The sequence below is a fragment of the Xenopus tropicalis genome, chromosome 1, assembly GCF_000004195.4.
Source record: "Xenopus tropicalis strain Nigerian chromosome 1, UCB_Xtro_10.0, whole genome shotgun sequence".
Classification (NCBI taxonomy): domain Eukaryota; kingdom Metazoa; phylum Chordata; class Amphibia; order Anura; family Pipidae; genus Xenopus; species Xenopus tropicalis.
Window position 1 is genome coordinate 100,792,659 of NC_030677.2, and position 16,870 is coordinate 100,809,528.

At 39.3% G+C, this 16,870-nt stretch overlaps 1 protein-coding gene and 1 non-coding gene across 3 annotated transcripts; one reads left to right on the forward strand and one right to left on the reverse strand.

The window, feature by feature from the left end:
- Positions 1–229: 229 nt before the first annotated feature.
- On the reverse strand, positions 230–336 carry LOC116408565. The gene has a single exon (XR_004221047.1). It is a non-coding gene; the product is annotated as a U6 spliceosomal RNA (small nuclear RNA).
- A 239-nt stretch (positions 337–575) lies between these two features.
- med16 (mediator complex subunit 16) lies at positions 576–11,916 on the forward strand. 2 transcript variants are annotated; one of them, NM_001079173.1, is given in 14 exon segments: positions 576–1,023; positions 2,591–2,698; positions 2,887–3,056; positions 3,252–3,683; positions 4,444–4,549; positions 4,683–4,838; positions 4,931–5,139; positions 5,697–5,903; positions 6,381–6,591; positions 6,901–7,034; positions 7,667–7,859; positions 8,490–8,703; positions 9,744–9,827; positions 10,887–11,914. In NM_001079173.1, coding segments are annotated over 14 exon segments (2,487 nt in total). In that variant the 5' UTR covers positions 576–887; the 3' UTR covers positions 11,014–11,914.
- Positions 11,917–16,870: the final 4,954 nt, after the last annotated feature.

Consider the following 16,870-nt stretch of genomic DNA (forward strand, 5'->3'; position numbering starts at 1 on the left):
ATGAGTGGAGAATATATATATATTAAATTAAAATAGTCCCAAATTACATTTATTTCCAAAGTAAAGTGTGAGCAAAATGTAAATGTAAAAATAGAAAGGTTTATTACTCAACGATTGGGTCTCACACAGAAGCCTTCATCTGGAGTGAAAAACAAACTAAATACATATATATATATATAAATATACATGGTTTGTTTTTCACTCCAATATCCATTTGATAAGATAAGTGCAAAATATGGAACGCTTCACGAATTTGCGTGTCATCCTTGCGCAGGGGCCATGCTAATCTTCTCTGTATCGTTCCAATTTTAGTATATGTGCTGCCGAAGCGAGCACAAACATACCTTAGCGCCGGTTCTTATTTAAAGCCCCTAGCTTTTGATTCGGTTATATTGGAGTGACAATTTTGTATGTCTATATGTATATTTACACCGAGCAGCAATAAATATTACTTGATATTGTTTTATTTACTGGGTACATGAAAAACAGAAGAGAAAGATTGAATTTATAGCTGCAATTTAGGCATTTGCCACGATGCACGCCGGGAGAGGTCGGCATGCTAATCTAAGGATGACGCCATCGGAAAGCGACATTGAGACGCTTATTCCGTGAGACGCACTAATGTAGCCGGGAACTTTCATTACTGGTTTTACGTAGAACCTTGTTATCCTACGGGATTCTGGAACCAGCAGTAACCAGAGCAGTTTAGTAGCAAATCCCCTACGCAAGGTTCTAGCATATTTTCGCTTTTTGACGCTTCTTGTCGTCCGCCTTCGTTTCTTATAGCTGCAGTCAGTCAGTCCATTCCCAATGTAAGCCATTGTGTTTCTGTTCCCCCGATCTGTAGCCCTTCTCCCATAGTTAGTAGGTGCGTGTTTGCTGTCAGCATGGATGTGGGGTACGTATGTGAGTGGGACAAAAGACCACGGACCAGTCACTGCCCATCAATCCCACTAGTTTGCGCTTGGTCTTGCCGCAATCTTATTGCTTTCACTACAGATCAGCGCAATGAGGAGGAGAAAGGTAACATCTTTTTGTTATTACAGCACCGCTCTGTGAGTGTGATTATATGTGTGTGTATTTCTATTATTTAGTAACTGTTATATGTCTACTTTTCTCTCTCTATCTATAATGCATAAAACAATTAAAAGACAAACCAAAATGAGTCTTACCCAGTGTTGGACTGGATACCAGGAGAACTCATGGTGGGCCCAGGTGTCAGTCTCCTGCTCCTGATCATTTGGCCTGTTTCATGGTCATTCCCTATTTCTGAATGGGAAGAAAGTCAAGAATTAGATGGAAGAATAGATGCTATGTAAATAAAAGAGACTTGGAGAATAAAGTGGTTGGGTGGGGAAGGAGGACAAATAATTTGGAAAGTGGGTCTAAGGTTTTCTTGTGGGTCCCTGGGTTCCCAGTCCAAAGCTGGTCTTACCAAAGAGCTTGGATTGCTTGGATTACATTTTTATATTACCATGTTTAAAATGAACTAGGTTAGTATATTAAGGGTATTTGGGTCACTAGAATGCATAGAATGCAGATAGATGCATAGACGCAGATAAAAAATTAAAGCATCTGAATCTATAGGCATACACATTACGGTTAGGCAATGCCTTTTACATTACATTAACATTTATTTATAAAGCGCCAACATATTCTGCAGCGATGTACAATAAGTGGGTTACATACATTGGACATACAGAGTAACATATAAAGCAATCAATAACCGATACAAGAGGTGAAGAGGGCCCTGCCCAAAAGAGCTTACAATCTACAAGGAGAAAGGGTTGAGACACAATGCCTTGCACCAATATAAAAATAGAAAGTATTGCTTGTAGTGGAAGCGTGGCAGCTTGAGACCTAGGTGCACAAATTCAGACCCAGGAATGTGTTACTGCAATAAATTCTACTTTTTATTTAATGTCATTCTGTGCCACTTTGTATTGTGGGGAAAAAAAATTCTGCACCTTACCCCCCCTTAGTAAATAATCCCTGCCAGCAGGCTCAGACTGCCAGTCTGTGGGTTCTGGCAAATGCCAGAGGGACTGCTGAAAGATGCCATAGACAGTGACTGTGTAGTAGAGCGCTAGTTGGGGGCTATTTGAGCTTTTGTGTGCTGAAAATGCTAGGGCCTATTTTAAATCTCAGTCCAGAGCTGCCTACTAGAATGTTAAGTGAAGAAGTGTGTATTCTCTCACAATAGTTGGGTCGTGTGAGCTGTAAGAAAAGTGCTTGTTACTGAAAAAATGCTAAACAATTGGCTGTAGTTAGCCCTCCTTCCCACCCCCATTCATTTACCTTATGAAATTTACATTGAAGTGCAAAGAGTTCATCTGTCTTCTATTATCTTTCTAAAAAGTTCAACTGTACTCAAAATCAGGCGTTTTACAATGCACAAATTTAAGTATATATTTTATGCTCTCATTGAATATATTCTTATTCGTTAAAGCAAGTATAATTTGACCATGGAGAGTTGCAACATTGCATAATTCTCACCAGATTGTTTGTTTTCCAGGGTTTTGATAAATTAAAAAGTGTTTTTACAGGAATATGGATAAATCTGAAATAACTTGATTTTTTTTCTTCTCAGATATCACTAATTTGATCCATATCCTCGACACAGAACATCCGTGGGATGTCTACTCTATTAACTCTGGGCACCAGGAAGTTATTACCAGCTTGGAGTGGGACCAATCTGGTACAGTAAAACAAATTGCTGGGCTTTTTGATAATAAACAAGAAAACCATATAACTTAAAAGGGAAGGGCAGAGAGCAAAGGGAAATATGAAGAAACAAGATAAATGTGGGAAGCAGAAAATGAATCCTTGAAGGGACATAGACAGTAGTGTTTGTAACTGTTGCTTTGGTTTTATTGGTATTTTTAGGTTCCCGCCTGCTCTCAGCTGATGCAGATGGTCGAATCAAATGCTGGGGAATGACTGATCACTTAGCAAACAGCTGGCAGAGTCTTGTAGGCAGCGAAGTGGATGGAGATCCCATAGTAGCTCTGTCTTGGTTGCACAATGGAGTCAAACTTGCTCTCCATGTTGAGAAGGTGGGTGAGATAACAATGAATATTTACATTAGTATTTATATTTAGTTGTTTGTATGCTCTTTTCTTTCACTTCACTTCACTTTGCTTATCCTTTTTGTTGTTAAGCAGAGACCATTATTTCTTTTGTCCCCTAACCATTATTTCCCTTTAAGTAGGCATTTACCACCCTTAATACTGATCTTTTTTCTCCTGCAGTCTGGTGTTTCCAGTTTTGGAGAAAAGTTCTCACGCGTGAAGTTTTCCCCATCTCTTACTTTGTTTGGTGGAAAGCCAATGGAGGGTTGGATTGCAGTCACAGTCAGTGGTTTAGTTACAGTGTCTCTGCTAAAGCCCAATGGACAGGTGCTAACAGCTACAGAAAGCCTGTGCCGACTACGTTGTCGTGTGGCACTTGCAGACATTGCATTTACTGGTGGTGGAAACATTGTTGTGGCCACATGTGATGGGAGCAGCACATCCCCAGTACAGTTCTACAAAGTTTGTGTTTCTGTAGTAAGTGAAAAGTGCAAAATCGACACAGAGATACTTCCTTCTCTCTTTATGCGCTGTACAACTGACCCTGCACGCAAGGACAAGTTCCCAGCTGTGACGCACCTTAAATTCCTTGCGCGGGATATGTCTGAACAGGTGAGAAGAAAAGTTGTTACGGGGTGGGTAAACGTTCGGATTATTTTTTTTTTTTAACTTCAAGCTCCCTGAAATTGCCCACCCGTAGGTGGGGATATCGGGGGAAGATCCACTCGCTTGGTGATTTCGCCAAGCGAGCGGATCTTACCGTGTATGGGGACCTTTAGTTCCCTTAAACCAGAGGGCTTCAGTACATAGTAGGGAGGCTAATTTGAGGGTGAGATTTGGGAGTACATGCTTAGTTGTTGCCCTGAAACTATAGCAGGGTGACTGCTTCGCCAATGTTTCTGTTTATCATTAACTTAGTAATGACCTAAGGGGCCCACCCGTGCTGATTCATTGTGGTTTAAGTTCTTACTATAGGAATATAGGGTAACTATAATAAAAAAAATCTTCATGTATTTGAATTTGAAGGGAACAGCTTAAAGGAGAATACACAAGAGCTGGTATGGGCTGTGAACATGAACTGTAGAGCAGTAGCGCATGTGCACAGCCCAGGGCTGAAGTAAAGACAGCAAAGAAGATAGCAGAGCAGTGCTACTAGACTACTTCCCTAGACTGGTGCATTTTTCAGTGAAAAGGAGCACCAGCCCAGTGTCTGAGGCAAGCAATTATAATCACTGAGGGGTGTCAAATTGGCATCCCTGGTGATTAAACCTTTGCTTGTCGTTTAAAGGCATCAGCATTAAGGACTAAAGGATAAGGATAAATAAATGTTTTGGACACACAGAACTTACAGTGTTTTGTCCATCTGATTTAGGTTTTACTCTGTGCTTCCAATCAGTGTTCCAGCATAGCTGAGTGCTGGTCTCTTCGGAAAGAGGGTCTTCCACTTAATAATATATTCCAGCAGCTATCCCCTGCAGGTAAGTATTTTAATATCTTCCTGTTACTCCTAAACATTTTATCCTCAGTTAGATGCTTCACTTACTCCAAAATGTATCATTGCATAATTTCTCCACATTCCTCTCAAGCCTAAAACACCTTTCACTCTTGCAGTAAGTGACAAGCAGCCCATGATCCTGAAGTGGCGTATCCTCTCAGCCACCAATGAGTTAGAGCGTGTTTCTGCTGTGGCTCTGCCCAAGCTACCAATTTCTCTCACAAATACTGACATCAAGGTTGCAAGTGAAACCAAGTTTTACCCTGGGCTTGGTAAGTTATTACCCACTAGTTTATTTTGATCTGCAAAGAAATTGGATACACTTCTTTTATTTAAGACACTTAATCAATCACTGTTTTTACAGGTCTAGCATTGGCATTCCATGATGGAAATGTTCAGATTGTTCATAGACTTTCCCTGCAGCCAATGGCAGTTTTGTATGGATCATCTCTGCGGCCTTCTGAGGAACCCAGCTTAAAACGGCAGCGTTCGCCTACCCCTTGCATTCATTTTAAAGCTTTGCAGATGTCGTGGACCTCGCTTGCTTTGGTTGGGCTAGATACACAGGGCAAGGTCAGCGTTAAAGATTTTACTGCTAATATTAGGCAGGTCGGAATGACAGTGTTCTGTTTTAAAAAAAAGCCCCAAATAACAATTTTGATGGTATAAAAACAGTAAGGATGGGTCAGGTAGTAGAGTTTGGTGTTAGAGGTTAAATTGATCTACAGTTATCTGTAGCATAAGCATAATCGTAAATATATTTAAAATTCAAAAACGGTGCCTTTATGAATAATACAAAATGATAAGATCAGTTTGCACCTCAGCCATAGATGTATTTAAAACATAACACCAGTGACTGCTGGAGGACCCAGTTGATATTGATAGCTTTCTAGGACACTGAAATAGTTTTTATAAATTTGCAATGTTGAGTGGAGTCTAATTTATGTTTATTATTTTATGGTGCCCAGTAACTTCTAGTTACATCACAGCCTTTTGCTACACTAAAACAAAGACACTGGCATCAAAGAATATGATTAAACTGATATTACAAAAAATCCTGGCCCATATAATCACAGTGAATTTCTTTATGGTGCTGTTGTATTTGTGTGACCTTTGATCTTTCCCCACAGCTAAGTATGCTACGAGTCTCTCCTTCTATGGGGCATTCCTTGGATATGTCAACATCCCTACGTCACCTGCTTTTCTTGTTGGAATACTGCATGGTGACTGGATATGACTGGTGGGATATACTGCTCCATGTTCAGCCTGGCATGGTACATAATTTAGTGGAAAAGTTAAACGAGGAATACACTAGGCAGAATGCGGCACTTCAACAGGTAAATGCCATGCAGAGGTGCAGTGGCCTTATAGATCATAGTGTTTATAGACCACAGATATGGAGATATTATGTGTAGAGATGTTATATTAGTAACATGCACTTACATAAATACTATTTAATTGATCAAAAACCCCTCTGCTGAAACTACCTAGCTTTAATATTAGTTTCATCTACTCTCTTGCTTTTTAAAGTGGACATACATGCCATGACTACACACAGTATTGGAATAATTATACAAGGAACCATACACAATATGACTGCCTCTGTAATGTTCTGTTAGTATATAGGCCTACAGCTCAAATTATTAGAATATCAGGAAGTGAGGAGGAGGTAGCTGCTGCTTTTATAGTGGGAGTAGTCGAAACACAATAATCTGCAGTAGATGGTTCTCTTTCTTTATTAAGATGGGGCTTAAATTAGACATTGCCATTTACTAGAGTACCAATATGTAACATCTCTGATCTTGTCGTGTTAGGTTCTTTCCACTCGGATTCTGGCCATGAAGGCGTCTCTATGTAAGCTGTCTCAAACCACTGTAACTCGTGTCTGTGATTATCATGCAAAGCTCTTCCTCATCTCTATCAGTTGTACCTTAAAATCTCTACTTCGTCCTCATGTTCTCAATACTCCTGACAAGAGTCCTGGAGATCGGCTTACTGAGATCTGCAACAAGTTCACCGATACTGGTGAGTGGCAGGAATAGAAATCCTTTGATGAAATAATCATACACAGGCAGAGAAAAGCTGCTGTCTCCGCTCTTCAGGCAATGTTGATTGCTAATTAGCCCATGTATGGTAGTGACAACCGACCAGAGGTTTAAAAATTTCATTCATACAATGACCACATTTAAATATTGATCATATATTGGTCATTTTCCAACTGATTTCCATAGGCTCCGTTATAATCTGGTTATTGGTTTAGGGCTCAAACATCAGCCCGATCTGACCCACCAAGTATATAATGTATACTTTTGTACATTCTCTCTCTCTACACAGATATAGACAAGGTTATGATTAACTTGAAGACAGAAGAGTTTGTGCTGGACATGCCAACCCTTCAGTCACTTCAGCAGCTTATACAGTGGCTTGGTGATTTTGTACTTTATCTGCTGGCCAGCCTACCAAATCAGGTAAAATTTTTTGATTTTTAGTTGACTGCATTGGCTGGATACTTTTCCTTTTTGAAAAACAAAACTTTCTTTATGCACTGAGTGAGGTTTGTAGAGTTACTAATTAGGTAGGACTTCATTACAGACACAGTGTAAACCATTGTGTATCTCTGTCTAAAACAGTGTAATGTTTAAATTTGTCTTGCATTATAGTCACTAAAAACAAACCACAGGGAATGTTCACCTAAATATACTTTTTCTTTGTTATTTGGCTGCAGTTTGCAGTTAAAATAATGATTCTGCTTTTATTGAAAAGAAAGGCCCCCACCCCACAAATGATGAAAAAGAAAAAAATGATAATCGCCCTATGATATTAATATGTACATCAAACTAAAAGTTTATTCTGTTGAAAACTTACACTTAAATGTTTTGGCTTTTGTGCTTATAACAGCATGCATAAAGTGCTTCCTCTTAAATTAGATAGGTAATAAGGTATGAATAAAGCCAGGTGACCAGTTTTGCTTTTGTGGATTTTTACAGCCTTGGTGGAATCACCTTACTTATATTTTGTCACTTAAAGATGTCTGTAGAACTCCTTGCTCTGCCTCAACATCCTATCCTGTGATTGTAAACTTTGTGCTTTTGTCTAGCAGGGTTCATCAGTCCGTCCTGGGCACAGTTTTTTGCGTGATGGGGCGTCGCTTGGGACATTACGTGAAATGATGGTGATGATCCGAATTTGGGGTCTTCTAAAACCAAGTTGCCTGCCAGTATATACAGCAACTTCAGATACACAAGACAGCATGTCACTGCTGTTCCGCCTCCTGACCCGCCTTTGGTTGTGCTGTAAGCATTTCTTCTAAGGAATAGCTGTTTTTTTCTAGGAAATGTGTTTAATGTTCCAAAGCAAAATTATTTTAAACAAAAGTTTGTGGCCTTAAGTTAACATGACATTAAAGTGAATGTGGTAAAGTAGAACAGAATAAGAAATTTTTCATGTTTAAGAGATGTATGCCGACATGACATATGCAACTAATGAACCTTGGATGTTACTTTTTTAACTAAAGGGGTGGTTCACCTTCAATTAACCTTTAGTATGATATAGAATCACCAATTTAAGCAACTTTTTAATTGGTCTTCATTTTTTTTTTTTTTTTATAGTTTTTGAATTATTTGCCTTCTTCAAACACTTTGTAGCATGTCATTCTGACAAAGCTGTCTGGTAACTGCAATAACTTGTGGAAGAAGCATTACCCATGAACAATTTCACCTTTTTATTAGCTGGGAAATGCAAAATAGCTATGTTTGAAAATGCAGATCCACTCCCATCCCAGCAGAATTTCAAGTGGAAACACCGAAATAAGCATTTTTGCACCAAAATGGGATGGGAGCAGATCAGCTTAGCACAGTTTCTTTGTGTAAGAAATGTTTTGTGCTGATTCTCTGATCCGCTTTTTATATGAAACTACCATGCAGGCCGAGATGAGTCTCATCCATGTGACCCAGATGAATCGTTAATAGATGAATGCTGTCTACTCCCCAGCCAACTCCTTATTCCCAACATGGATTGGCTTCCCCTTGGTAATGGTATTATCAGCCGGCTTCAGAGCAAACTTCCCTTACGCTTGCAGTTTGGAAAACCCCCTGTAGCTCCAAGCTATGCATCAGTGCAGTATGAGGCCTACACTCGGTGAGTGTACTCAGGGGGTTAACATGATTTTTACATGATTTTTACATGATTTTATTTCTTTACATTATATGGATTGTGTTACCTTAAAGAGATACTTACACCATACATTTTTCACATGTATCATAACATTGTCTTTGCAAGCCACTTAGAATTTTGCCTTAAAAATATTAGCCCAATGCTTTTACATTACCTATCTGATTCCCCCATGTTCCTATGAGGGGGCTGCCATATTTGTGCAGCAATATTTGTGTCTGTTAGCTTTAGAAGCTATAACTGACCGGCTGAGAAGGGACAGTCAGGTTGGCAAAACAGTCAGGTTTAGGAACTTTAAGTAACAATTACTTACTAAAGCAGCCATATCAGTGAAAAATGATCAGCATGACCTATAGGTAACTTTTTATGTACATTCATATTTTGAAAAGTAGTTTTTTTAGTGTCAGAATCACTTTAAAAACTTTTTCCAGGCAGGCAAACAACAACATCATCACGTATGTGGTATGTTTGTGGTCTAAAATATTGTCCTAGTATGGATCCATTTGTTGGTTGTACTATATAAATACTTTTAGTTTCTTACCACTCTGACACCACAGGAGTGGCTCTCCTCCTGCTGTGCTAACATAAATTAAAAATTGATAAAAAGGAAAAAAAAAATCTTCCACTTATGAAAATAAATGCATATATGCTCCAGTTCTTAAAAAGCTAAATCCTTGGCAAAGCTGATAAGGGACAATATGTGTTTATTCTCCTTACTATTCTTTACCCCATATGATGTACTAGCTATTCTTATGGCAAGAACTAAAGCAGACTAATGACAGAGCTGTGTGCTCTTTCAGCTCAAATTGTGACAAAGACAGGGAGAAAGGTATTCAGATGGTAAGGGAGCAGAAATTGTAACAAACATTGGGGTATATCATTATATAATGCAGAATTTTGTATTTCATTAATATAAATTGTAAAACTGTTTGCATGAACCTAGATTGTAACACAGATGTTTGTATTTTATGATTGTTTCCCTTGAAATGTGTTTATCTGATCTTTAGGTCCCCCACACAACCAAAGATTGATCACCTGAGAAGACTCCACCTGGGTACATTCCCTACAGAGCCCTGCAAGTCCTGTACTAGGTAAGAACCTGCACTGGGTTGTTACATCACACAAAGGATAATATAGGGGAATAGATCAGAGAAGGTTATGGGTGCGTAAAATGTTTAGGGTTAGGCTGCCCTAACAGTAGACATTTCCCATCAGACTTTTCTAATTTCTGCTACGCCTGCTATAACACCTATATCATTTAGCAGTATCTTCAGCTAACTTTCATGAGAGCAGGCCCTCTGCACTGTATTCTGTACACTGAGCAGTATTAAATTACACTGATAAGGAAATCTCATTATTATTGAAGATGCACTAGTTCATTGCAGGTTCATGTACAACAACAAATACTATATTATAGGAGTGAATTGTTGGAAAGTTTTTATGATAGAGGTCTAAAAGGAGCTCCTTTTCCCAATTTACTTTTTATCAGCTTTTGCTGCTGTGATGAGTACCCTGATTTCAGTTTGACACACCTTCCCAATATATAATCTGCCATCAACAAATATATAAAAGTATATCATTGGACCCCTTATCGAGGCTTGAAAAAGAGCCTAGTGAGGCCTGGAACAATGTCTCAAGGTGGCCATACGGGCAATAACGCCGGGCCTGCCGGACCGATACCTGGATCGGGGATCGCATTAGGCTCGTTGATGCAGTCCCGGAACTGACTGCGCCTATACCCGTCATTCTAATTCGATTGTATGACCCCAGGGCCAAACGACTAAATTAGCCCAATATCGCCCACCCGTAGATGGGCTTATCGGCAGAAAATCCACTCACTTGGCAACTTCCCCAAGTGAGTGGATCTTAGCGTGTATGGCCACCTTTAGTTTATGTCAACTTTGAGCCAGTAAACCATAGGTTGGGCTCATTAGCCATTGTTATTTACTAAATAAAAGTAGATACCCTGCCATAGACAATACTGAGAATTGCCTCTGCTAAAATACACATAGAGATAGTTATCAATAAATGATCAGCATTGTCTGTTTTAGTAGCTGAGACAAGTAGCTGCTACTAGTAGCCCAGTGTCTCTTCACCCTAAATAGTATGATTTTTTGTGTTTATTTGCCAATCTTATTTTCTCATTGTAGGTGTGGCTGTGTGACAATGCTTAAGTCCCCAAATAAAGCAACAGCGGTGAAGCAGTGGGAACAGAGATGGATTAAGACCTGTCTGTGTGGGGGTCTTTGGAGAAAAATGCCCCACACTTACTCTTGACTCACTTCCATGTCTGTTGACAAGCAGATTGAAAAGATTTTTCCACAAGACGGTGATTTCTGGTTGCCTTGTTGATAGACAAACAGTAAAGGTCAAACTATTGTACAGTTTATGGTGTGTAAAGGAAGGACTGATGTATAACTTTCAGTAACTTAACAACTGGTCAACTGGATGTATTCAATGAACGGTTCATCGTATCATGAATGATCTGTAAAAAAACAAGACAAACAGGTTACTGAAAGTACAAGGAGAGCAGAAGAACCTAAGGAATTAAAGACGGCCACCAAGTATCTTTGCCATATCCTTTTAGGGTAGTAGTTTGTAAAAGATTCCTTTCTGTCCTCCACTGGGATTTGCCAAGTGTTTGTGGAGATCAAATATTAAACAGAAAAGAGATTTTTTTTTCTGTTAGGGTTTGCTACTTGCTACTACTATGTTCCTAACAACTCTTATGTATGTATGTATGTATGTATGTATGTATGTATCTATGGAGGATTGACTGACAGCCAGATTCAAGCATATGTGGGCCTCTTATCGGCTCATTTTTATTATAAAAATATATACATATTTGTTTTCTGCTTTTATCCACATTTCTTGCTGAAAGGGGATCTGTATTCCAAACTTAAATTGCATTGCCTTTGTATGAAATAAGGGAAGTATTTTCCAGGTTGGCAGTGGCCTGTGTTTTCTGTCTAATTATTTCTGGCCACTCTGGGTTAGAAAGTAGGCACAGTAAAGGTGAGGTGTGCCTAGAAGATCAATTGGGAAGGAAAAGGCTATAAGGATGCATTTGAAGTCTTATGCCTTGGATGCCTTGACTAAACTCCTACTCCTGCTTAATGTCACTGTGGTTTACATGGGCATGTACTCCGTTATTTTGGAAGTAAATATTTTGGAGCCATACTTGCGTTACTGTTATCCATTTTATCTGATAATCATGTGAAAAAGAATAATGGACAAAATGCCCCCTCACTGGCTGTCACCACTCCTTCTTGTTTGTTACTCTAGTGAAATGACAAAAATGCAACAAAACACACAGATTGTTGACAGGTGGACATTATCATCACAATACTAGCTTGAGTTTCCTTTTACCAGTGGTAAGGAGTGGTGACAGATGAAGACGGGCATGTTGTTCACATCTGTTCCTCACCTGAGTGCAGAGGTGAACAAAACTGACCTAAGGGTTTGTGTATCATTATAGATATACAAGGGTTCTAATACCAAAAGCTTTTTATAATGTATTATAAAAACACACTAGAAGACATTGTGACTAAAATCACATCTAAAGAAATCACTAACGGTATTGATCAGTAGAGGGCATTGTTATTCACGTTCTGGACATATTGTGTCGGTACAAAACATTATTTGTAGTAAAGGCTATTACAGTTAAAAGTATAACTATGGTGTAAAAAATAATGACACCCAAAAATAAATTAAATGTATTTTATCATTCATGTAAACAAGGCTTCACTGTTCTCTTATGGTGGGGACAGAAATGCCCTGAATTACTTTAAAGTGTGACAGAGAAAATTAAATGCATTTTATTTTTTATAATAACTGCCATATGAGCATCCCTTTAATACAAAGGATCTGTGGTCTACAATGTTTCAATTTGAAGATGGAAAAAAAACGGTGCCACTTTTGCAGAGGCAAAATAATGAGTAGATCAGGGTTGGGAAAATATGCCCACATTGTTTATCATAGACCTTCTGTTATCAAGTTCTCTTCTGTCTATAACCAAAGCAGTCACAGCTTCTCTGTGGGAGGATTTTGTGTAACTCTTGTATATGTTTTTGATATCCTTTTGTCAAGACAACAGACTTACAGTCATATCAGGTTACAGTAGTACTGTACTTCATATCTAACGTCTTAACTCACATCAGATATAATTTGACCTGAAAATAATAGAACAGCACAAATATGTTTGGAGGGTATTTATTTATGATACAGGCCATGCACAATGTCAATAATTAAGCATATATTCTTTAAGATAAATGGTGAATGGAAGCCAATCAAAACCCACATACAATATTAATACTGTGTGTCCACAGTACAATGTTTTTTTTGACCCTTGAGAGCTCACACTTTTTGCTTTCATTTCTAACCCCTAAAAGCTGAATTAAACCTGTAGTCAAAAAGAAGTACGTGGAATGTGTCCATATTAAAATAAATCATGCTGCCGGATTCCTTAATGTGGTATGATCCTGCAGTGAAGCACCTTTCTCCATCTGTTACATTGCCATCTTTCTGTTCAAGCGGAAACTTAAAAACCTGAAGCCAACAGGAACCCTCTCCCACACATTCAACTGCTTACTACAACATCACAAAGTTGTACTTCTTATATTTATAACGCTGTATAAACAGATTCTAAATATGCCAAACATTGCTACATTATGCCACCATACAAATGTCACATATTTATGCAGCAATGTAATGATTAATTGCTTATGTGTAAGTGTAAAATTTGAAACCTGCCACAGACTTAACACTTCTCCATGCTACTACTGCCTTGGGTCAGTAGTGTGTCAGGAGGCTTGGGTTTCCTCTGGTGCAGAGACTGTGATCTGTGCTCTACTGTCACTAGCAAATGTGTGTCATAGAGCAAAATGGGAATTTCCAGCTCCCTGACATACTACAGAGCAGAACACACAATCTGGATGGGGGAAACCCTAACCTAACTGCACAGCACTAGCCACTGCTGCCATTTTGTGTCTGCATTGCACTATATTTTCTTTTTAAAAAGAAATGTACAAGCACACATGTAACAATTGTTAGAGTAGTCACTGATAAACACGCTGCAGCACTCTGATTCCGTGTGAAAAGTATTTGTTGTACAAAAAAAAACAGGCAAGGTTTCAGGCACCATCCCTTTGTTAAAGTGAGAAAATTGGTGTTTTTCCATTATTTGTGTGTATTCAAGCTATTAGCTATGTGGGATCTGTTATCCAGAAACCTGTCATACAGACAGCTCCAAATTACAGGAAGGCCATATACAGGCTGCTGCCAGTGTGTTCCATATTCTGCCTGCCCTATGCTGCCTGTGTGTGAGCCATACTCTCATAGGCGGATTTTCCATAAGGCTAGGGTAGGCTAAGCCTCCCCAAACCTGCTTGGCACATTAAAAAAAAAAAAAAAAACCACCTTACTCCGTTTCTGCACTGTCCTGGAAATGAGTTCCTCAAGCCCGTTTTGCTGTGCTCCGATTGGATCTTTCTTTTTCTGGATTCTCCAATCAGAGCACAGCTTCCTTGACAGACAGTAAAATTGACCAATCAGAGCACAGATGCACACAGGGATCGGGAAACAGTGCAGAAATGAAGACTGAAAAGAAGAATCTGCAGCTGTAACTTTACCTAAGAACCAACTCTCAACTTTTGCTTCAGATTTCATCCCACAGGTACTATACACAGGCACTATACCCGGGCACTATACCCAGGTACTATACACGGGCACTATACCCGGGCACTATACCCAGGCACTATACACAGGTACTATACACGGGCACTATACCCAGGTACTATACCCAGGCACTATACACAGGTACTATACACAGGCACTATACCCGGGCACTATACCCAGGCACTATACACAGGTACTATACACGGGCACTATACCCAGGTACTATACCCAGGCACTATACACAGGTACTATACACAGGCACTATACACAGGCACTATACCCAGGCACTATACCCAGGTACTATACACAGGCACTATACACAGGCACTATACCCAGGCACTATACACAGGTACTATACACAGGCACTATACACAGGCACTATACCCAGGCACTATACACAGGCACTATACACAGGCACTATACACAGGCACTATACCCAGGTACTATACCCAGGTACTATACACAGGCACTATACACAGGTACTATACCCAGGTACTATACCCAGGCACTATACCCAGGCACTATACCCAGGCACTATACCCAGGCACTATACCCAGGTACTATACCCAGGCACTATACCCAGGCACTATACCCAGGCACTATACACAGGTACTATACCCAGGCACTATATACAGGTACTATACCCAGGCACTATACCCAGGCACTATACACAGGCACTATACACAGGTACTATACCCAGGCACTATACCCAGGTACTATACACAGGCACTATACACAGGTACTATACCCAGGCACTATACACAGGCACTATACAGTTCTAAAGAATCACTAGCTAACATTAAATTGTTTTTTGCCTGACCTGACATCTATAATAATTTATAATCTATCCCCTACCCTAACAGATGGAGGGTAAGTTAACTCTTTCCCTCTGAAAAAGCTCATTGTGTGTTTATATATTTGTTGTTGTTTTTTGCACTTACTATTTTTTTTTTATTTTTGTCATTGTTTTGTTCATTTATAGTAAGTTACAGTGGGGCCAATGTTGTGTATCAGTGCCAGTGTTATAGTGCCAGGGCCTGAATATCTGCCATCTGTACCCACTGCTTCACTGTATATAATGTGCTGGGTTTGTAAATACGGACTGCGTCTCACTGTATATAATGGGGAGTCAGTACCCACTGCCTTTCTTGCTATAAAACTAACATTAACACATCTAAAGGGGTGGTTCACTTTTAAGTTAACCTTTAGTATGTTATAAAATGGCCTATTCCTAGCAACTTTGCAATTGGTCTTCCTAATTAATTTTTTTGAATAATTTGCCTCTGTTCTGCCTCTTTCCAGATTTCAAATGGGGGCCAAAAATATTGCTCTGTGAGGCTACAATTTTATTATTATTATAATTTTGTATTACTTATTTTTCCAAGTAGGCCCCTTAACTATTCATATTCCCATCTCTTGTTTAAACCACTACCTGGTTGCTAGGGTAAATAAGACCCTAGCAACCAGATAGCTGCTGAAATACCAAATGGAGAGCTGCTGAACAAAAAGCTAAATAACTGAAAAACCATTAAAAATAAAAGTGAATTCGAATGCGAACTACCCCTTTAAGCTAACTGATCCCAAACACAAATGTTTGCAGATCCCCTAACAGAAGTGCACGTATGAATACTTTTACATCCTAAGCATTTTAGGGTAAAAAAAAAAAAAAGCACCCCCACCCGCACTTTTGTACAGTATCCCTGGGAGTCAGTGGGAACGGCAAGAGGTAGTTGGGAGGTTAATTTTTTACACCAGCAGCGAATCCACTAAGTGTCACATTAGGGGGCACATTTACTAACCCACGAACGGGTCGAAATGAGTCCGATTGCGTTTTTTTCGTAAGGATCGGTATTTTGCGATTTTTTCGTATTTTTTGCGATTTTTTCTGCGTCTTTACGAATTTTTCGTTACAAATACGATTTTTGCGTAAAAACGCGAGTTTTTCGTAGCCATTACGAAAGTTGCGTAAAATCTGGCGATTTTTCGTAGCGTTAAAACTTGCGCAAAAAGTTGCGCTTTTTTCGTAGCGTTAAAACTTACGCGAAACTTCGCACCTTTTAAGTTTTAACGCTACGAAAAAGGCGCAACTTTTCGCTTAAGTTTTAACGCTACGGAAAAATCGGGCGATTTTACGCAACTTTCGTAATGGCTACGAAAAACTCGCGTTCTTACACAAAAATCGTATTGGTAACAAAAAATTCGTAAAGATGCCGAAAAAATCGCAAAAAATACGAAAAAGTCGCAAAATGTTCGTTTTCAAGTCAGAACTTTTCCAATTCGGGTCGGATTCGTGGGTTAGTAAATCAGCCCCTAGCTGTAGGTCAGTCTGTGTATGGGCCATCTTTAGCCTCCCCAAACAAAAAAGTCACCCTCCGCCTATGCATACTCTGTCTGCCCTAAGGTGTGTAATTATATGCTGGGGGTTGCTGCACTATCCACAGGGGAGGAGGAGGCATAT